The sequence below is a fragment of the Salmo salar genome, chromosome 18 (genome assembly GCF_965601325.2).
Source record: "Salmo salar chromosome 18, fSalSal1, whole genome shotgun sequence".
In the NCBI taxonomy this organism is placed as follows: Eukaryota; Metazoa; Chordata; class Actinopteri; order Salmoniformes; family Salmonidae; genus Salmo; species Salmo salar.
This window is the reverse complement of record NC_138308.1, coordinates 35,255,680-35,278,539: the sequence shown is the minus strand read 5'-3', so window position 1 is coordinate 35,278,539 and position 22,860 is coordinate 35,255,680. Positions and strand designations below refer to the sequence as shown.

Below are 22,860 nucleotides of genomic sequence, written 5' to 3'. Positions count from 1 at the left end.
GTATGGAGTTACCATACATTATGGGTCAGCTAGGACTCAGGTATGGAGTTACCATACATTATGGGTCAGCTAGGACTCAGGTATGGAGTTACCATACATTATGGGTCAGCTAGGACTCAGGTATGGAGTTACCATACATTATGGGTCAGCTAGGACTCAGGTATGGAGTTACCATACATTATGGGTCAGCTAGGACTCAGGTATGGAGTTACCATACATTATGGGTCAGCTAGGACTCAGGTATGGAGTTACCATACATTATGGGTCAGCTAGGACTCAGGTATGGAGTTACCATACATTATGGGTCAGCTAGGACTCAGGTATGGAGTTACCATACATTATGGGTCAGCTAGGACTCAGGTATGGAGTTACCATACATTATGGGTCAGCTAGGACTCAGGTATGGAGTTACCATACATTATGAGTCAGCTGGGACTCAGGTATGGAGTTTCCATACATTATGGGTCAGCTAGGACTCAGGTATGGAGTTACCATACATTATGGGTCAGCTGGAACTCAGGTATGGAGTTACCATACATTATGGGTCAGCTAGGACTCAGGTATGGAGTTACCATACATTATGGGTCAGCTAGGACTCAGGTATGGAGTTACCATACATTATGGGTCAGCTAGGACTCAGGTATGGAGTTACCATACATTATGGGTCAGCTAGGACACAGGTATGGAGTTACCATACATTATGGGTCAGCTAGGACTCAGGTATGGAGTTACCATACATTATGGGTCAGCTAGGACACAGGTATGGAGTTACCATACATTATGGGTCAGCTAGGACTCAGGTATGGAGTTACCATACATTATGGGTCAGCTAGGACACAGGTATGGAGTTACCATACATTATGGGTCAGCTAGGACACAGGTATGGAGTTACCATAGTTGTTTTAATCATTATTACATGAACTAATAAAGCTGCTATGATATACCCTTTTGTTTTCTGTTTAAATCTGATACTTTTTTGCTTTGATCATGGATGGACTCTGTATCCTATGAAATTACCTGTGTTTTGGAAACATGGAGCCTTAGTCTGGCAAATACATTTATGTTTGTTTTTACACTATCAGAGCTTTGGGTTCTCTGTTTTGTGTTTACTTTGGAAGCGTGTCTGACGTGGGCATCACATACCTGTGGCCTCAAGGTAAGTTTTGAATTGGATTACACATTTCCTTTATAAAATGGTTCACATAAACCTTTCAAAGTGATGATCTGGGACTCATATCAATGTTCCAACATCAGATAAAAGTCAGGGAACATTAATATGCCCAACATGATGTGTTTTCTACTTCACTAGAAGTTACTTCTATAGAAGAGACATTGGTTTACATAATGTTATCAAAGTGATGATCTGAAGAAAGTACTGTACTTACCCAACTCCTCCGGGAGGGGAACTGTAAACATGTAGAGGAGATGGAAGACAGTGAGAACATCATTAACATGAACACTAGAAGATGTAGTCTCTCTCTGGGACTCCTTGTCTCATATCACTTCATTAATGTCACAAATCCTAATTGAGTTCCACCACCTAAATGAGTCCAGCTCTGTGAGACAACTTCTACAATAAAGATATTCTACCCTACCACCACTTCTTAATTTAATTAAATAAATGTGACTGGTCCATCAGTGATCCAGGTGTATCAGCAACTACCCACTGGACACACTACATCATTTCAACGTGGATAACTGGGTAATATTTGGATGAGACGTTGATCAATGAGACTACAACCTGCAGTATATTCACCCACTCAAAAAGACAATTTCCCAGTGTCTTATCCCTATGCTTTAAAACCATCTAAAAGCACAACCAAATTCCAGTGGAAAAACAATGTTTGAGTTTTGGTTTTGTTGTAACCCAAATGTCTATCACTGTGCTTTCTACTAATTTAAAGCACAGCAAAGTTCAAATGAGAATATAATGTCATATGTTGTTTATTTATACAACAGATTAATGTGAATATCCCTGTGCTTCATCTGACCAAATCACCTGGATTGCAGTTGAGATTAAATACAAATAAGAATACAATGGTTGACCATAATTCAGGTAAAGTGATGATCTGAAGACACTACTTACTTAGCTGCTCAGTGAGGTCACCTGTAAACATGTAGAGTAGATGGAAGACAGTGAGAACATCATTAACATGACACTAGAAGATGGCTCCCGGGACCCGTCTCTCTGCCCTCGGGCCCGGCCAAAATAACCTTCTTAAAAAAATGTCCTACTTAAAGTTAGTAAATTAGAGAACTAGTGGTTCTAATAATGTTATCAAAGTGATGATCTGAAGACACTACTTACCCTGATCCACAGTGATGCCCTCTGTAAACATGTAGAGTAGATGGAAGACAGTGAGAACATCATTAACATGAACAATAGAAGATCTAGTCTCTCTCTGGGACTCCTTGGTCGGGATTCAATCCAATGTGTGCAGTATACTGCAGGTTACTTCACAGCTGACAATGCACTTTTTAAAGGCATTTTCCACCGGCATTCATGGAGATCGCATTCATGGTGAACACTGAACATGTTGACAAGTGTAAACTACCTTTAAAAGTCTGTTATAGTGTGCTGTGTTATAATGCGTCTTGAATTGAATCCCGGCCCTCGTCTCCTACCACTGTTCCAACATCAGAAGGAACACTTAGGGCCAATCAGAAGTTGAAACAATAACAAAGTGTGATCCCAGCCACTGTTGTTTTGGTAGAAAGCTGAGGGAGGGGCTGGAGAAATAATATCACTCTCAAATTCATAGACAGAACTATGGATGCAAGGACTGACCATCCATGATACTGTATCAACATTATAGTTTTAAATATGTTTGGAGGCTATATAGTGTTTGTTTACATTTACTTTGTTTACAAACATTGAGATTAAACAAGGTTATATTTTGGCTTCTGATGGGGTACAACAGTTAAACTAATCTCTTAATCATTAATAAGTTATATTCTTCAAGAATATATACATGATTCATGTATAACTCAAAAATGGATGTAGCAACTACCGATTGTCCCTTTGTGCTCAAACCCCCCCCCCCCCCAAACAAAAAAAACGGTTTATGTAAATTTAGCAAAGTGATGATCTGAAGCCAGGACTGTACTTACCCAACTGCTTCTTCAGGTAAACTGTAAACATGTAGAGTAGATGGAAGACAGTGAGAACATCATTAACATGAACACTAGAAGATGTAGTCTCTCTCTGGGACTCCTTGTCTCATATCACTTCTCTAATGTCACAAATCCAAATTGAGTTCCACCACCTAAATGAGTCCAGCGTACCTCTGTGAGACAACTTCTCCAATGAAGATATTCTACCCTACTACTTTGTTTAGATTTTTTTTTCTCCCCAATTTCGTGATATCCAATTGGTAGTTACAGTCTTGTCTTATCGCTGCAACTCCCATACGGACTCAGGAGAGGCGAAGGTCGAGAGCCATGTGTTCTCCAAAACACAACCCAACCAAGCCGTACTGCTTCTTGACACAATGCCCACTTAACCCGGAAGCCAGCCGCACGAATGCGTCGGAGGAAACACTGTGCACCTGGCGACCGTGTTAGCGTGCACTGCGCCCGGTCTGCCACAGGAATCGCTAGAGCGCGATGGGACAGGAACATCCCTGCCGGCCAAACCCTCCCTAATCCGGACCACCCTGGGCCAATTGTGCGCCGCCCCATGGGTCTCCCGGTCGCGGCCGGCTGCGACAGAGCCTGGACTCAAACCAGGATCTCTAGTGGCACAGCTAGCACTGCGATGCAGTGCCTTAGACCACTGCACCACTCAGAAGTCCCCTACCACCACTTCTTAATTTAATCCAGGTGTATCAGAGACTACCTCTCTATAGTCTAGTGGTCCTCTACAGTCTCAACACATCCTGTTCTAGAACATCACTAGAAACACTAGAAGTTCTAGATTGAAGAGACATTGGTTTATATGTTTGCAAAGTGGTGATCTGAAGACACTACTTACCGAGCTTCCGAGTGAGGTCCTCTATGTAGAGCAGATGGAAGACAGTGAGAACATCATTAACATGAACACTAGAAGATGTAGTCTCTCTCTGGGACTTCTTGTCTCATATCAATGTTCCAACATCAGAAGGAACATCTTCAATGTGCTCAAAATAACCTTCTTAAAATGTTTTCCTACTTAAAGTCGGAATATTAGAGAGAATTCAACATGAACACTAGAAGATGTAGTCTCTCTGGGACTCCTTGGTCGTGACTCAATCCAATGTGCAGTATACCGCAGGGCACTTCACAGCTGACAAAGGACTTTTTAAAGGCTTTTTCCACCAGCATTCACAGAGATCACATTCATGGTGAACACTGCACATGTCGACTCAAGCGTAAAATACTTTTAAAATTCTGTTATAGTGTGCTGTGTTCTAATGCGCCTTGAAATGAATCCCGGCCCTTGTCTCATACCACTGATCTAACATCAGAAGTAACACCTTTAAATGACCAATCAGGTTTTCTATACTGCTCAAAAAAATAAAGGGAACGCTTAAACAACACAATGTAACTCCAAGTCAATCACACTTCTGTGAAATCAAACTCTCCACTTAGGAAGCAACACTGATTGACAATAAATTTCACATGCTGTTGTGCAAATGGAATAGACAACAGGTGGAAATTATAGGCAATAAGCAAGACACCCCCAATAAAGGAGTGGTTCTGCAGGTGGTAACCACAGACCACTTCTCAGTTCCTATGCTTCCTGGCTGATGTTTTGGTCACTTTTGAATGCTGGCAGTGCATTCGCTCAAATGGTAGCATGAGACGGAGTCTACAACCCACACAAGTGGCTCAGGTAGTGCAGCTCATCCAGGATGGCACATCAATGCGAGCTGTGGCAAGAAGGTTTGCTGTGTCTGTCAGCGTAGTGTCCAGAGCATCGAGGCGCTACCAGGAGACAGGCCAGTACATCAGGAGACGTGGAGGAGGCCATAGGAGGGCAACAACCCAGCAGCAGGACCGCTACCTCCGCCTTTGTGCAAGGAGGAGCAGGAGGAGCACTACCAGAGCCCTGCAAAATGACCTCCAGCAGGCCACAAATGTGCATGTGTCTGCTCAAACGGTCAGAAACAGACTCCATGAGGGTGGTATGAGGGCCCGACGTCCACAGGTGGGGGTTGTGCTTACAGCCCAACACCGTGCAGGACGTTTGGCATTTGCCAGAGAACACCAAGATTGGCAAATTCGCCACTGGCGCCCTGTGCTCTTCACAGATGAAAGCAGGTTCACACTGAGCACATGTGACAGACGTGACAGTCTGGAGACGCCGTGGAGAACGTTCTGCTGCCTGCAACATCCTCAAGCATGACCGGTTTGGCGGTGGGTCAGTCATGGTGTAGGGTGGCATTTCTTTGGGGGGCCGCACAGCCCTCCATGTGCTCGCCAGAGGTAGCCTGACTGCCATTAGGTACCGAGATGAGATCCTCAGACCCCTTGTGAGACCATATGCTGGTGCGGTTGGCCCTGGGTTCCTCCTAATGCAAGACAATGCTAGACCTCATGTGGCTGGAGTGTGTCAGCAGTTCCTGCAAGAGGAAGACATTGATGCTATGGACTGGCCCGCCCGTTCCCCAGACCTGAATCCAATTGAGCACATCTGGGACATCATGTCTCGCTCCATCCACCAACGCCACGTTGCACCACAGACTGTCCAGGAGTTGGCGGATGCTTTAGTCCAGGTCTGGGAGGAGATCCCTCAGGAGACCATCCGCCACCTCATCAGGAGCATGCCCAGGCATTGTAGGGAGGTCATACAGGCACGTGGAGGCCACACACACTACTGAGCCTCATTTTGACTTGTTTTAAGGACATTACATCAAAGTTGGATCAGCCTGTAGTGTGGTTTTCCACTTTAATTTTGAGTGTGACTCCAAATCCAGACCTCCATGGGTTGATAAATTGGATTTCCATTGATTATTTTTGTGTGATTTTGTTGTCAGCACATTCAACTATGTAAAGAAAAAAGTATTTAATAAGATTATTTCTTTCATTCAGATCTAGGATGTGTTGTTTAAGTGTTCCCTTTATTTTTTTGAGCAGTGTATTATGGTTATCATGGGTATTTGAAAGCAATATGGAGCCTCACCTGGACACACCCATTTTTCCCATGTTCCCCTTTCCTATAGCTATTTAGGGTTTTGGAATTATGGGTCAGCTAGGACTCAGGTATGGAGTTACCATACATTATGAGTCAGCTGGGACTCAGGTATGGTGTTACCATACATTATCGGTCATCTAGGTCTCAGGTATGGAGTTACCATACATTATGGGTCAGCTAGGACTCAGGTATGGAGTTACCATACATTATGGGTCAGCTAGGACTCAGGTATGGAGTTACCATACATTATGGGTCAGCTAGGACTCAGGTATGGAGTTACCATACATTATGGGTCAGCTAGGACTCAGGCATGGAGTTACCATACATTATGGGTCAGCTTGGAAATTACATTTACATTACATTTACGTCATTTAGCAGACGCTCTATTCAGAGTGACTTACAAATTGGTGCATTCACCTTATGATATCCAGTGGATCAACCACTTTACAATAGTGGAAACGTGGAGCCTTAGTGTAAAAACAAACATAAATATATTTGCCAGACTATCAGAGCTTTGGGTTCCCTGTTTTGTGGTTACTTTGGAATCGCGTCTGATGGCGACATTACGAATTGCCTTTATATTTGTCAAAAAACTTTGCTGAATGGAACGCTGACGAATGGTTTATCAGCGTGATCACTCATCGGACCGGAGGTAAAGAGTCGAACATGTCATCTGACCAAGGTAAAACTACTGTAACTCCTCAACTGTAAATGGATGTTCCCAGTGACAGAAGTAACTGATGCTATTGAAGCTCTGTGACTGTTTGATTTGAGTTATTCACTGTGAATAAAGGGGAGAGAATTGTGGTTGGTCTTCCGTTTTGTCTCTGCTCTGTGTGTTGGATGAATTTGTGGAACTTGTTAGCTTGGAATCGATCGCTCGTGGAGCTTGGAATCATGTGTCCAATGGAAACTTTGCAAAAGTTCAAAGGATCTAGAAGTCCTAAGTTGGGTGCACTTACTAAAAAGAGAAATTACATCACACAATTTATGGGGGATGATGGAAATATTGAATTTGTTGACACAAAGATATGCACTGATCTCAATGAGTACATAAAGGATTTGCTACCTGCTGAGAAGGCAACAAAGTATCAGGTTGAATGGTATGGCCCAAACACAGCAACACTGAATTGTTTTGCAACCAATATGGACACATGGATGGAAGAAGCAAACTAATGCGCAGCGGCACAAAGAAACTGATGAGGAGGTCCAGACAATTATCTCCAATGTCTCATCAAAACATGTAAATAGACCACAACACAGCAGCTGCTCAGGACAATCCACCACATCTATCAGGCTACATTTGGAGGCTGAAAGGGCATCCTTACTGGTTAAAGCTGAAGCATTGAAAAGGAAACAAGCATTGGAGAAACAGGAGGCTCAACTCAAGGCACAAAATAAAGAATTGGAGCTTGAAGCTGAAATATTGGCTAACAGTGCTAAGCTAAATGGGGAAACAAATCAGATGATGGAATGAACAATACCTGAATGCAATGGGAAGGCCCGACGATACCATGGGGAAGGTTACTCAAAGCAAAATGGTGCCCACCACCACTCAGGTTGTCACAGGTCTCCATACCACACAGTCACAAACCATGGCTGACCTGGGATCCCCATTGTTCACCAGGTCTGTTCATACTGCACAGCGCCAGGGTCAAAGTAGAATGTTGTAACTACCACCACATACAGCTCTATTCATCGTAGGTCAACTAACACACAGTTGTAAGACCAAAAGGTAGGCAGCTGCAACTTCCAGCTAGGGGAGGAAGGCCTTTCAACCCAGATCAGGGTGGAGCTGACAACATGGGCAGTATTGTCAACATTACTCCAAAATGCTATCACTGAAATGCTGGTAAGGCATCAAAGGTTGTCTTCATTACCACCTCTTAGTGTACCAGCGTTTAAGGGTGACCCACTAGAATACAGGTTCTTAGTGTACCAGCATTTAAGGGTGACCCACTAGAATACAGGTTCTTAGTGTACCAGTGTTTAAGGGTGACCCACTAGACTACATATCTTTGTACCAGTATTTAAGGGTGACCCACTAGAATACAGGTTCTTAGTGTACCAGCATTTAAGGGTGACCCACTAGAATACAGGTTCTTAGTGTACCAGCATTTAAGGGTGACCCACTAGAATACAGGTTCTTAGTGTATCAGTGTTTAAGGGTGACTCACTAGACTATATATATCTTTGTACCAGTATTTAAGGGTGACCCACTAGAATACAGGTTCTTAGTGTACCAGTGTTTAAGGGTGACTCACTAGACTATATATATCTTTGTACCAGTATTTAAGGGTGACCCACTAGAATACAGGTTCTTAGTGTACCAGTGTTTAAGGGTGACTCACTAGACTATATATATCTTTGTACCAGTATTTAAGGGTGACCCACTAGAATACAGGTTCTTAGTGTACCAGTGTTTAAGGGTGACTCACTAGACTATATATATCTTTGTACCAGTATTTAAGGGTGACCCACTAGAATACAGGTTCTTAGTGTACCAGTATTTAAGGGTGACCCACTAGAATACAGGTTCTTAGTGTACCAGTATTTAAGGGTGACCCACTAGACTACATATCTTTGTACCAGTGTTTAAGGGTGACCCACTAGACTACATATCTTTGTACCAGTGTTTAAGGGTGACCCACTAGACTACATATCTTTGTACCAGTGTTTAAGGGTGACCCACTAGACTATATATCTTTGTACCAGTATTTAAGGGTGACACACTAGACTACAGATTCTTAGTGTACCAGTATTTAAGGGTGACTCACTAGAATACAGATTCTTAGTGTACCAGTATTTAAGGGTGACTCACTAGAATACAGATTCTTAGTGTACCAGTATTTAAGGGTGACACACTAGACTACAGATTCTTAGTGTACCAGTATTTAAGGGTGACTCACTAGAATACAGATTCTTAGTGTACCAGTATTTAAGGGTGACTCACTAGAATACAGATTCTTAGTGTACCAGTATTTAAGGGTGACTCACTAGAATACAGGTTCTTAGTGTACCAGTGTTTAAGGGTGACACACTACACTACATATCTTTGTACCAGTGTTTAAGGGTGACCCACTAGAATACAGGTTCTTAGTGTACCAGTGTTTAAGGGTGAACCACTAGACTACATATCTTTGTACCAGTGTTTAAGGGTGACTCACTAGACTACATATCTTTGTACCAGTGTTTAAGGGTGACCCACTAGACTAGACTGGGTGAACAGGGAGTACAGGAGGGGACTAAGCACACACCCCTGAGGGGCGTGTTGAGGGTCAGCATGGAGGATGTTGCCTACCCTCACCACCTGGGGGCGGCCTGTCAGGAAGTCCAGGATCCAGTTGCAGAGGGAGGTGTTCAGTCCCAGGGTCCTGAGCTTAGTGATGAGCTTGGAGGGCACTATGGTGTTGACAATGAGCTGTAGTCAATGAACAGCATTCTCACATAGGTGTTCCTTTTGTCCAGGTGGGAAAGGGCAGTGTGGAGTGCAATAGAGATTGCGTCATCTGTGGATCTGTTGGGGCGGAATGGAGTGGGTCCAGGATGTCTTGGATGATGGCATTGATGTGATCCATGACCAGCCATTCAAAGCATTTCATGGCCATCGATGTAAGTGCTACGGGGCGATTGTCATTTAGTCAGGTTACCTTGGCGTTCTTGGGAACAGGGACTATACCACGCATGGTTCTCATAGCTACCACAGTTGCTGTACATGTGGAAAAAAGGATGAGAGCAGCATGAGTTGATGACAAGAGCAGCACGAGTCGATAACGAGAGCAACACGAGTCGATGACGAGAGCAGCACGAGTCGATAACGAGAGCAACACGAGTCGATGAGGAGAGCAGCACGAGTCGATGAGGAGAGCAGCACGAGTCGATGAGGAGAGCAGCACGAGTCGATGATGAGAGCAGCACGAGTCGATGATGAGAGCAGCACGAGTCGATGATGAGAGCAGCACGAGTCGATGATGAGAGCAGCACGAGTCGATGATGAGAGCAGCACGAGTCGATGATGAGAGCAGCATGATTTGATGAGTTGGAGCTACCACTACAGGAGAACACTGACAAAAAGGTCTCTCTCCGTGGACACCACCTTTCTCCAATGTGGTCGTTGACTACTTTGGCCCGTTTGAAATGAAGCGTGGCAGAGGAACCGTCTGCGGTATGGAGTCATCTTTACAGAGGAACCGTCTGCTGTATGGAGTCATCTTTACAGAGGAACCGTCTGCAGTATGGAGTCATCTTTACAGAGGAACCGTCTGCGGTATGGAGTCATCTTTACAGAGGAACCGTCTGCGGTATGGAGTCATCTTTACAGAGGAACCGTCTGCAGTATGGAGTCATCTTTACAGAGGAACCGTCTGCGGTATGGAGTCATCTTTACAGAGGAACCGTCTGCAGTATGGCGTCATCTTTACAGAGGAACCATCTGCAGTATGGAGTCATCTTTACAGAGGAACCGTCTGCGGTATGGAGTCATCTTTACAGAGGAGCCGTCTGCAGTATGGAGTCATCTTTACAGAGGAACCGTCTGCAGTATGGAGTCATCTTTACAGAGGAACCATCTGCGGTATGGAGTCATCTTTACAGAGGAACCGTCTGCAGTATGGAGTCATCTTTACAGAGGAACCGTCTGCACTATGGAGTCATCTTTACAGAGGAACTGTCTGCACTATGGAGTCATCTTTACAGAGGAACCGTCTGCAGTATGGAGTCATCTTTACAGAGGAACCGTCTGCAGTATGGAGTCATCTTTACAGAGGAACCATCTGCAGTATGGAGTCATCTTTACAGAGGAACCGTCTGCAGTATGGAGTCATCTTTACATGCCTGAAGATAAGAGCTGTACATATAGAAGTGGCACATTCGTTGGATACTGACTATTGAATAAATGCTACCAGAAGGTTTGTTGCCAGGAGAGGACAAGTGAAGATTATCCTCTTGGATAATGAAACCAACCTTGTCAGAGCAGAGCATGAGCTAAAGGAAGCCATTCAGGGCTTGGATAATGCTCAGATACAGGACACCGTGCTCTAAAAAGGCATCACATGGATCTTTAACCCTCCCACTGGATCTCACCATGGTGGTATTTGGGAGAGACAGATAAGGACAATCAGAAGGGTTCTCAGTGTCATACTGCTTCAGGAGACACTGGATGATGAAGGACTGCAGACCCTGCTCTGTGAAGTAGAGTCCATCATCAATGACAGGTATATCACTAAAACATCTAGTGACCCTAATGACTTGGAGCCTCTCACCCCCAACCATCTTCTTCGACTAAACATCAAACCAGCTATTCCACATGGAGTGTTTAAGCTGAAGTCTTGTTATGCCAGAAGGACATGATACCAATATACACTGAGTATACAAACATGAAGAACACCTGCTCTTTCCATGACTGACAAGTGGAATCCAGGTGGAAGCTATGATCCCTTATTAAATCCACTGTAATCAGTGTAGATGAAGGGGAGGAGACACATTAAAGGATTTTTAAGCCTTGAGACAATTGAGACATGGATTGTGTATGTGTGCCATTCAGAAGTTGAATGGGCAAGACAAAATATTTAAGTGCACCAAGGTTTGCGTCAAGAACTGCAAAGCTGCTGTGTTGTTCATTGTTTTACATTTTAGTCATTTAGCAGATGTTCTTATCCAGAGCATTCATCTTAAGATAGCTAGGTGGGAAAACCACACATCACAGGCATAGTAAGTACACTTTTCCTCAATAAAGTAGCTATCAGCAAAGTCAGAGTTTGAAAGGGGGGCGATAATTTAAGATACTCCTTGAAGAGGTAGGGTTTCAGGTAGTTTCAGAAGATGGGGAGGGACTCTGCTGTCCTAGCTTCAGGGGGAAGCTGGTTCCACTATTGAGGTGTCAGGACAGCGAAGAGCTTGGACTGCACTGAGCGGGAGCTGCCCTCCCGTAGTGGTGGGAAGGCCAAGAGACCAGAGGTGGCAGAACGGAGCTAGGACTCAGGTATGGAGTTACCATATATTATGGGTCAGCTAGGACTCAGGTATGGAGTTACCATATATTATGGATCAGCTAGGACTCAGGTATGGAGTTACCATACATTATGAGTCAGCTAGGACTCAGGTATGGAGTTACCATACATTATGGGTCAGCTAGGACTCAGGTATGGAGTTACCATACATTATGGGTCAGCTAGGACTCAGGTATGGCGTTACCATACATTATGGGTCAGCTAGGACTCAGGTATGGAGTTACCATACATTATGGGTCAGCTAGGACTGAGGTATGGAGTTACCATACATTATGGGTCAGCTAGGACTCAGGTATGGAGTTACCATACAGTTGTTTTAATCGCTGTTTCATGAACTAAGAAAGTTGCTACAATATACCCTTTTTTTCTGTTTAAATTCGATCATTGTTGCTTTGATCATGGATGGACTCTGTAGCCGTTGAAATTACCTGTGTTTCGGAAACGTGGAGCCTTTGACTGGCAAGTACATTGCTGTTTGTTTTTACACTATGGGAGCTTTGAATTCTCTCTTTTGTGTTTACTTTGGAAGCGTGTCTGAAGTCGGCATCACATACCTGTGGCCTCAAGTTACATTTTTAATTGGATTACACATTGCCTTTATAAAATAGTTCACATAAACCTTTCAAAGTGAGATTAAATGGAGAAAAAAACTAAATGGTTGACATAATTCAGGTAAAGTGATGATCTGAAGACACTACTTACTTAGCTGCTCAGTGAGGTCATCTGTAAACATGTAGAGTAGATGGAAGACAGTGAGAACATCATTAACATGAACACTAGAAGATGTAGTCTCTCTCTGGGACTCCTTGTCTCATATCAATGTTCCAACATTAGAAGGAACATCTTCTATGTGCTCAAAATAACCTTCTTAAAATGTTTTCCTACCTAAAGTCTGTAAATTAGAGACAATTTTACTTTTGTGGTTCTAATAACGTTAGCAAAGTGATGATCTGAAGACACTACTTACCTAGCTTCTTAGTGATGCGAACTGTAAACATGTAGAGTATATGGAAGACAGTGAGAACATCATTAACATGAACACTAGAAGATGTAGTCTCCTTGTCTCATATCATTGTTCTAACATCAGAAGGAACAACTAGGGCCAATCAGAAGTTGAAACAATAACAAAGTGTGATCCCAGCCACTGTTGTTTTGGTAGAAAGCTGAGGGAGGGGCTGGAGAAATAGTATCACTCTCAAATTCATAGACAGAACTATGGATGAAAGGACTGACCATCTATGATACTGTATCAACATTATAGTTTTAAATATGTTTGGAGGCTTTATAGTGTTTGTTTACATTTACTTTGTTTACATTACACTGAGGTAAAACAAGGTTATATTTTGGGTTTTGATGGGGTACAACAGTTAAACTAATCTCTTAATCATTATAAGTTATATTCTTCAAGAATCAGTGGGTACATATAATTCATTTATAAGTCCAAAAATGAATATAGCAATTACCAATTGTCCCTTTGTGCTCAAAAAAATAAATCAACATAAAATGGTTTACGTAAATCTAGCAGTGATGATCTGAAGACACTACTTACCATCCTCCTCCTTGATGTCCCCTGTAAACATGTAGAGTAGATGGAAGACAGTGAGAACATCATTAACATGAACACTAGAAGATGTAGTCTCTCTCTGGGACTCCTTGTCTCATATCAATTCGCTAACGTCACAAATGCCAAATGAGGTCCACCACCTAAATGAGTCCAGCGTACCTCTGTGAGACAACTTCTCCAATTAAGATATTCTACCCTACCATCACTTCTTAATTTCATTAATTAAATGTGGGTGGTCCATCAGTGATCCAGGTGTATCAGAGACTACCTCTCTCTAGTCTAGTGGTCCTCTACAGTCTCAACACATCCTGTTCTAGAACATCAACATTAATGTGACTGGTCCATCAGTGATCCAGGTGTATCAGAGACTACCTCTCTCTAGTCTAGTGGTCCTCTACAGCCTCAACACATCCTGTTCTAGAACAACAACATTAATGTGACTGGTCCATCAGTGATCCAGGTGTATCAGAGACTACCTCTCTCTAGTCTAGTGGTCCTCTACAGTCTCAACACATCCTGTTATAGAACATCAACATTAATGTGACTGGTCCATCAGTGATCCAGGTGTATCAGAGACTACCTCTCTCTAGTCTAGTGGTCCTCTACAGCCTCAACACATCCTGTTCTAGAACGTCAACATTAATGTGACTGGTCCATCAGTGATCTAGGTGTATCAGAGACTACCTCTCTCTAGTCTAGTGGACCTCTACAGCCTCAACCTATCCTGTTCTAGAACATCATTCTATGGTCTGAAGACACTGGGATATGAAGGACACTACTTACCCAGACGACTATTGAGATCCTTTGCAGCCTCATCTGTAGACATAAAAAGTAACATAAGTCAGGGAGCATTAATGTGAACAACATGTGTTTTCTATTTCTCTAGAAGTTCCAGATAGAAGAGACATTGGTTTACGTAATGTTATCAAAGTGATGATCTGAAGACACTACTTACTATTATGGCAGCAGAGTTTTCTGTACTCTGTTAATATGTAGAGTAGATGGAAGACAGTGAGAACATCATTAACATGAACACCAGAAGATGTCGTCTCTCTCTGGGACTCCTTGTCTCATATTAATGTTCCAACATCAGATAAAAGTCAGGGAACATTAATATGCACAACATGATGTGTTTTCTACTTCACTAGAAGTTACATCTACAGAAGAGACATTTGTTTATATGTTATCAAAGTGATGCTCTAAAGATACTACTTACTCCTCTCCTTCTTGAGGACCTCTGTAAACATGTAGAGTAGATGGAAGACAGTGAGAACATCATTAACATGAACACTAGAAGATGTAGTCTCTCTCTGGGACTCCTTGTCTCATATCAATGTTCCAACATCAGAAGGAACATCTTCAATGTGCTCAAAATAACCTTCTTAAAATGTTTTCCTATCTAAAGTCTGTAAATTAGAGAAAATATAACTTTTGTGGTTCTAATAATGTTTTCAAAGTTATGATCTGAAGACTCTACTTACCTAGCATCTTTTTGATGCCATCTGTAAACATGTAGAGGAGATGGAAGACAGTGAGAACATCATTAACATGAACACTAGAAGATGTAGTCTCTCTCTGGGACTCCTTGTCTCATATCACTTCACTAATGTCACAAATCCTAATTGAGTTCCACACACCTAAATCATTCAGCAGAACAATGAGATTCCCCTCAAACGTATCTGTGGACATAGATAATAAGATACAAGTCAGGGAACATTAATGTGAACAACATTGTGTTTTTTCCCTCTAGAAGTTTTAGATAGAAGAGACATTGGTTTACATAATTCTAACAATGTGGTGATCTGAAGACAATACTTACCTAGCTTCTTAGTGAGGTCCTCTGTAAACATGTAGAGTAGATGGAAGACAGCGAGAACATCATTAACATGAACACTAGAAGATGTAGTCTCCTTGTCTCATATCATTGTTCTAACATCAGAAGGAACAACTAGGGCCAATCAGAAGTTGAAACAATAACAAAGCGTGATCCCAGCCACTGTTGTTTTGGTAGAAAGCTGAGGGAGGGGCTGGAGAAATAATATCACTCTCAAATTCATAGACAGAACTATGGATGCAAGGACTGACCATCCATGATACTGTACCAACATTATAGTTTTAAATATGTTTGGAGGCTATATAGTGTTTGTTTACATTTACTTTGTTTACAAACATTGAGATTAAACAAGGTTATATTTAGGGTTCTGATGGGGTACAACGGTTAACCTGTCTGGGCTAGGGGGCAGTATTTTCACGGCCGGATAAAAAACGTACCCGATTGAAACTGGTTACTACTCTTGCCCAGAAACGAGAATATGCATAATATTAGTAGATTTGGATAGACAACACTCTGACGTTTCTAAAACTGTTTGAATGGTGTCTGTGAGTATAACAGAACTCATATGGCAGGCAAAAACCTGAGAAAATTCCAAGCAGGAAGTGGCCTGTCTGAGAATTTGTAGTTCTTCTTTTGATTCTCTATCAAAACTACAGTATCTCTGGGGTTACGTAGCACTTTCTAAGGCTTCCATTGGCTCTCTAAAGCCTTCAGAAAGTGGATTGAGGCGTCTCCTGTCTCTGGGCAGAGTATAGTAGCTCAGTTTCTCAGTGGTCTGCCTGGTGAAAAAGAGATTGGATATGCGCGTTCACAAGACCACACTGTTTTTTTATTTTCCTCTTTGAATGAATACACTATTGTCCGGTTGGAATATTATCTCTATTTTACAAGAAAAATACCATAAAAATTGATTTTAAACAGCATTTGACATGCTTCTAAGTACGGTAATGGAACATTTTGAATTATTTTGTCTCGAAATGCACTCGCGCGTTACCCTTTGGATAGTGACCTGAACGCACGAACAAAACGGAGGTATTTGGATATAACTATGGATTATGTGGAAGTAGCAGTCCTGGGAGTGCATTCTGACGAAGGTCAGCAAAGGTAATACAATTTTTCTAATACTAATTCTGAGTTTAGTGTGCCCCGAAGTTGGCGGGTGTCAAAATAGCTAGCCGTGATGGCTGAGCTATGTACTCAGAATATTGCAAAATGTGCTTTCGCCGAAAAGCTATTTTAAAATCTGACACAGCGATTGCATAAAGGAGTTCTGTATCTATAATTCTTCAAATAATTGTTATGTATTTTGTCAACGTTTATGATGAGTAATTTAGTAAATTCACCGGAGGTTTTCGGTGGGGATACATTTTCTGAACATCACACGCCAATGTAAAAAGCTGTTTTTTGATATAAATATGAACTTGATTGAACAAAACATGCATGTATTGTATAACATAATGTCCTAGGAGTGTCATCTGATGAAGATCATCAAAGGTTAGTGCTTCATTTAGCTGTGTTTTGGGTTTCTGTGACATATATGCTTGCTTGGAATATGGCTGTGTGATTATTTTGGGCTATGCACTCTCCTAACATAATCTAATGTTTTGCTTTCGCTGTAAAGCCTTTTTGCAATCAGACAATGTGGTTAGATTAAAGAGAGTCTTATCTTTAAAATTGTGTAAAATAGTCATATGTTAGAAAAATTGAAATTATTGAATTTTTTCGTTTTTTATATTTCGTGCCACGCTGTTCCACTGGCTGTTGAATAGAGTGGGACGGTGACGTCCCACCTAGCCCATAGAGGTTAAACTAAGCTCTTTAACAATTTATAAGTTATATTCTTCAAGAATCAGTGGGTACATATAATTAATTTATAAGTCCAAAAATGAATATAGCAATTACCGATTGTCCGTTTGTGCTCCAAAAACTATATATACATAAAATGGTTTACGTAAATCGAGCAGTGATGATCTGAAGACACTACTTACCCTTCTCCTTCCTGAATTTATCTGTAAATGTCACGTCCTGACCCTTGTAAAATGTCATTTTCTAGAGTAGAGTAAGTCAGGGCGTGACAGGGGGTGTTTTTGGGTGGTTTTCTATGTTTTCTATTTCTATGTTTAAGTTCTAGTATTTCTATTTCTATGTTGGGTTTTTTGGGGGTTGATCTCCAATTGGACGGAGCTGGTCCTCGTTACCTCTAATTGGAGATCATATTTAAGTAGGGTTTTTTTCTAGCGTGTTGGTGGGCAGTTGTTTTCCGTTTTGTTGTCTGTTGCCTGACAGAACTGTTTGCTGTCGTTTTGTTTCTTTGTAAAAGTGTTTAGTTTTCATTAAAGAATAATCATGAGCACTCAACACGCCGCGCCTTGGTCCCCTCTATACGACGCCCGTTACAGAACTACCCACCACGATTGGATCAAGCGCCGTGCCCGGGCAGAGATGGATACCTGGTCTAATGAGGATTGGATTGAAAGGAGAAACTGGACTTGGGGCCAGGTAATAGACAGGTATCGTAGCCTGCCGGGGAAGAACGAGAGGCAGCCCCCAAAATAATTTGGGGGGGGTGGCACACGGGTAGTTTGGCTGGGCCAGGGGTGAGACCTGAGCCAACTCCCCGTGCTATTTGTGGTGAGTATATGCCTGCTTCTCGCGCTCTCCCTCCAGTGCGCCTCCATAGCCCAGTACGTCCTGTGCCTGCTTCTCGCGCTCTCCCTCCAGTGCGCCTCCATAGCCCAGTACGTCCTGTGCCTGCTCCTCGCACTCTCCCTCCAGTGCGCCTCCATAGCCCAGTATGTCCTGTGCCTGCTCCTCGCACTCTCCCTCCAGTGCGCCTCCATAGCCTAGTATGTCCTGTGCCTGCTCCTCGCACTCTCCCTCCAGTGCGCCTCCATAGCCCAGTACGTCCTGTGCCTGCTCCTCACACGCTCCCTCCAGTGCGCCTCCATAGCCCAGTACGACCGGTGCCTGCTCCTCGCACCCGGTCCTCAGTGCGTCTCTCCAGTCCGGTGAGACCTGTTCCAGCTCCACGAGTAAAGCCTCCAGTCCGGAGCCTCCAGCGGCAGCCTGCAGCCCGGAGCCTCTGGCGATGATCTACAGTCTGGTTCATCCGACGACGATCCACGGTCCGGTGGTACAGAACCAGAGGGATCTGCGGGCGGAGCGGGGGTTACGCCCCGAACCGGAGCCACCTCTGCTGCTGGAGGATCTGCTGGATGGTAAGGTTCTGGGTACTGCACTAGAGCCGCCAAAGACAATTGTCACCCTCCCTTTTTGTTTTGTGGTTTCTTTTGTTGTTTTTTTTGTTGCATTCGGAGTCTGCACCTTTGGGGGGGGGGGTACTGTCACATCCTGACCCTTGTAAAATGTCATTTTCTATAGTAGAGTAGGTCAGGGCGTGACGGGGGTGTTTTTGGGTGGTATTTCTATGTTTAAGTTCTAGTTTTTCTATGTTGTTTTTTTGGGTTGATCTCCAATTGGAGGCAGCTGGTCCTCGTTACCTCTAATTGGAGATCATATTTAAGTTGGTGTTTTTTCTAGCGTGTTTGTGGGTAGTTTTCCGTTTTGTTGTCTGTTGCCTGACGGAACTGTTTGCTGTCGTTTTGTTTCTTTGTAAAAGTGTTTAGTTTTCATTAAAGAATAATCATGAGCACTCAACATGCCGCGCCTTGGTCCCCTCTATACGACGCACGTTACAGTAAACATGTCTCATATCACTTCACTAATGTCACAAATCCTAATTGAGTTCCACCACCTAAATGAGTCCAGCGTACCTCTGTGAGACAAGTTCTGAAGATATTCCACCCTACCATCACTTCTTAATTTCATTAATTAAATGTGACTGGTCCATCATTATCAGATTCTACCTCTCTCTAGTCTAGTGGGCCTCTACAGCCTCAACACATCCTGTTCTAGAACATCATTCTATGGTCTGAAGACACTGGGATATGAAGGACACTACTTACCCAGTTGACTAGTGAGATCCTTCTCAACCTTATCTGTAGACATAGATAATAAGAAAAGTCAGGGAACATTCATGTGAACAACGTGTTTTCTACTTCACTAGAAGTTACAGCTAGAAGAGACATTGGTTTACATAATAGTAAAGTGATGATCTGAAGACACTACTTCCCTAGCTTCCCAGGGAGTGGAACTGTAAACATGTGAATAGATGGAAGACAGTGAGAACATCATTAACATGAACACTAGAAGATCTAGTCTCTCTCTGGGACTCCTTGTCTCATGTCACTTCATTAATGTCACAAATCCTAATTGAGTTCCACCACCTAAACGAGTCCAGCGTACCTCTGTGAGACAACTTCTACAATTAAGATATTCTACCCTACCGCCACTTCTTAATTTAATTAAATTAATGTGACTGGTCCATCAGTGATCCAGGTGTATCAGAGACTACCTCTCTCTAGTCTAGTGGTCCTCTACAGTCTCAACACATCCTGTTCTAGAACATCAACATTAATGTGACTGGTCCATCAGTGATCCAGGTGTATCAGAAACTAACCACTGGACACACTACGTCATTTCAACGTGGATAACTGGGTAATATTTGGTTGAGACGTGGATTAATGAGATTACAACCTACAGTATATTCACCCATCTAAAAATACAGCCAGAAGTTAGTTGAATTTCTAATGTGTTATCACTATGCATTCAACCATCTAAAAGCATAACCAAATTCCAGTGGGAAAACAATGTTAGATTTTTGATTGTCACACAAATGTCTATCACTGCGCTTTCAACTAATTTAAAGCACAGCAAAGTTGAAATGAGAATACAATGTCAGATATTTTGTTTATACAACAGATGAATGTGAATATCCCTGTGCTTCATCTAATAGCAGAACCAAATGACCTGGATTACAGTTCAAATACCAAAAAAAATACAAAAATAAACATAAAATGGTTGACATAATTTTAGCAAAGTGATGATCTGAAGCCAGGACTGCACTTACCCAAATCCTTCTTGAGGTTCACTGTAAACATGTAGAGTAGATGGAAGACAGTGAGAACATCATTAACATGAACACTAGAAGATGTAGTCTCTCTCTGGGACTCCTTGTCTCATATCAATGTTCCAACATCAGATAAAAGTCAGGGAACATTAATAGAACAACATTATGTGGTTCCTACTTCACTAGAAGTTACATCTATAGAAGAGACATTGGTTATAATGTTAGCAAAGTGATGATCTGAAGAAAGTACTGTACTTACCCAACTCCTTCTTGAGGTTCACTGTAAACATGTAGAGTAGATGGAAGACAGTGAGAACATCATTAACATGAACACTAGAAGATGTAGTCTCTCTCTGGGACTCCTTGTCTCATATCAATGTTCCAACATCAGATAAAAGTCAGGGAACATTAATATGCACAACATTAAGTGTTCTACTTCACTAGAAGTTCCATGTTAAAAACATTGGTTTACATAATGTTAACAATATCCAGGCTGTATCACAACCGGCCATGATTGGGAGTCCAATAGGGCGGCGCACAATTGGCCCAGCGTCGTCCGGGTTTGGTCGGTGTAGGCCGTCAGTGTAAATAATATTTTTTTCTTAAATGACTTGCCTAGGTCAATAAAGGTTAAATGAAAAAAATGATGATCTGAAGACACTACTTACTTAGCTTCACAATGAGGTTCACTGTAAACATGTAGAGTAGATGGAAGACAGTGAGAACATCATTAACATGAACACTAGAAGATGTAGTCTCTCTCTGGGACTCCTTGTCTCATATCAATGTTCCAACATCAGAAGGAACATTTTTAATGTTCTCCGAACAAAGAAAAACATAAAATGGTTGACATAATTCTAACAAAGTAATGATCTGAAGACACTACTTACCTAGCTTATTTTTGAAGTCAACTGTAAATATGTAGAATAGATGGAAGACAGTGAGAACATCATTAACATGAACACTAGAAGATGTAGTCTCTCTCTGGGACTCCTTGTCTCATATCACTTCACTAACGTCACAAATCCTAAATGAGTTCCACCACCTAAATGAGTCCAGCTCTGTGAGACGACTTCTCCAATGAAGATATTCTACCCTACCTCCACCTCTTAATTTAATTAAATAAATGTGACTGGTCCATCAGTGATCCAGGTGTATCAGAAACGAACCACTGGGCACACTACGTCATTTCAACGTGGATAACTGACGTTGTTCATTGAGATTACAACCTATGTATCTACTGCTTGGATAGTTTCATCTGAGCCACTGACTTAATCCCATTCTTTAACTTTTATTTTTGGCCGAGTTGGAGACATTAATCCAACATCTAATTTGTTAACACGTTAATAGGCTATTTTTTATATTTCAAAAGTAATATTGAATTGTGTTTGGTTGTCAACACAACCAAAAATCAACATTGGACGGAGATGTATCTCCTGTTTGGATAGTTCTATCTGTGCCATAATTCTAGTTAGTCTGTAAATTAATAATGTGTTGGATTCAAAATCTGATGTTTAGAATAACAAAATCAAACTATAAATACAGTTTGATTCTGATTTAGTCATATTCTTTAACGTAGATTTTTAGTTGAGAAGTGAATCCAACAACAAACGGGAATTAAAACCAGGAGAAGTCATTGGTACAGATGGAACTACCCAAGTTGAATTGAAGCAATAGCTCTTGACTTTGTAAACGCTATATAGGCCTTAATAGTATCAATGATGATTGATAATGTATGGTCATAGCACATAGATGGAAGACAGTGAAAACATCATTAACATGAACACTAGAAGATGTAGTCTCTCTCTGGGACTCCTTGTCTCATACCAATGTTCCAACATCAGAAGAAACACTTTTAATGTGCTTAAAATAACCTTAAAGGGGCTATCTGCAGTTCAAATGAAAATAAAGGCCACCTCGCCATGGTTTTGATAAACAGCTGAGGGAGAAATGAAACCAATCTGAAAGGAATACAGTTACAGTGCATTCGGAAAGTATTCAAACCCCTTGACTTTTTCCATGTTTTGTTACGTTACAGCCTTGTTATAAAATTTGTAAATAGTTTTTTTCCCCCTCAATCTACACACAATTACCCATAATGACAAAGCAAAAACAGGTTATACATGTTTGCAAATTTAAAAAAACAACAACTCAAATATCACATTTACATAAGTTTTCAGACCCTTTACTCAGTACTTTGTTGAAGTACCTTTGGCAGCGATTACAGCCTTGAGTCTTCTTGGGTATGACGCGACGAGCTTGGCACACCAGTATTTGGGGGGTTCCTCCCATTCTTAACTGCAGAGCCTCTCAAGCTCTGACAGGTTGGATGGGTAGCGTCGCTCTGGGTTCAAGGACATTCAGAGACTT

The 22,860-nt window shown here is 42.1% G+C and overlaps 1 protein-coding gene across 13 annotated transcripts in view; it reads right to left on the bottom strand.

Annotated features, from left to right (window-relative positions):
* LOC106577369 (butyrophilin subfamily 3 member A2) overlaps positions 1 to 22,860 on the bottom strand; it is a 45,525-nt gene that overhangs the window by 4,189 nt on the left and 18,476 nt on the right. For 6 of the 13 annotated variants that reach the window (XM_082964915.1, XM_082964913.1, XM_082964916.1 and 3 more), the window contains exons 7-25: positions 21,381 to 21,401; positions 21,159 to 21,179; positions 20,750 to 20,770; positions 20,491 to 20,511; positions 19,487 to 19,519; positions 15,507 to 15,527; positions 15,325 to 15,366; positions 15,169 to 15,189; positions 14,904 to 14,924; positions 14,643 to 14,669; positions 14,471 to 14,503; positions 13,673 to 13,693; positions 13,091 to 13,111; positions 12,826 to 12,846; positions 3,974 to 3,994; positions 3,112 to 3,132; positions 2,309 to 2,329; positions 2,087 to 2,107; positions 1,386 to 1,406 (exon numbers count right to left, since the gene is read on the bottom strand). In XM_082964915.1, the coding sequence (XP_082821041.1) occupies positions 1,386 to 1,406; positions 2,087 to 2,107; positions 2,309 to 2,329; positions 3,112 to 3,132; positions 3,974 to 3,994; positions 12,826 to 12,846; positions 13,091 to 13,111; positions 13,673 to 13,693; positions 14,471 to 14,503; positions 14,643 to 14,669; positions 14,904 to 14,924; positions 15,169 to 15,189; positions 15,325 to 15,366; positions 15,507 to 15,527; positions 19,487 to 19,519; positions 20,491 to 20,511; positions 20,750 to 20,770; positions 21,159 to 21,179; positions 21,381 to 21,401 (450 nt within the window). The remainder of the gene's footprint in view (positions 1 to 1,385; positions 1,407 to 2,086; positions 2,108 to 2,308; positions 2,330 to 3,111; positions 3,133 to 3,973; positions 3,995 to 12,825; positions 12,847 to 13,090; positions 13,112 to 13,672; positions 13,694 to 14,470; positions 14,504 to 14,642; positions 14,670 to 14,903; positions 14,925 to 15,168; positions 15,190 to 15,324; positions 15,367 to 15,506; positions 15,528 to 19,486; positions 19,520 to 20,490; positions 20,512 to 20,749; positions 20,771 to 21,158; positions 21,180 to 21,380; positions 21,402 to 22,860) is intronic. The other 7 variants (XM_082964919.1, XM_082964920.1, XM_082964921.1 and 4 more) reach the window with 7 other exon arrangements.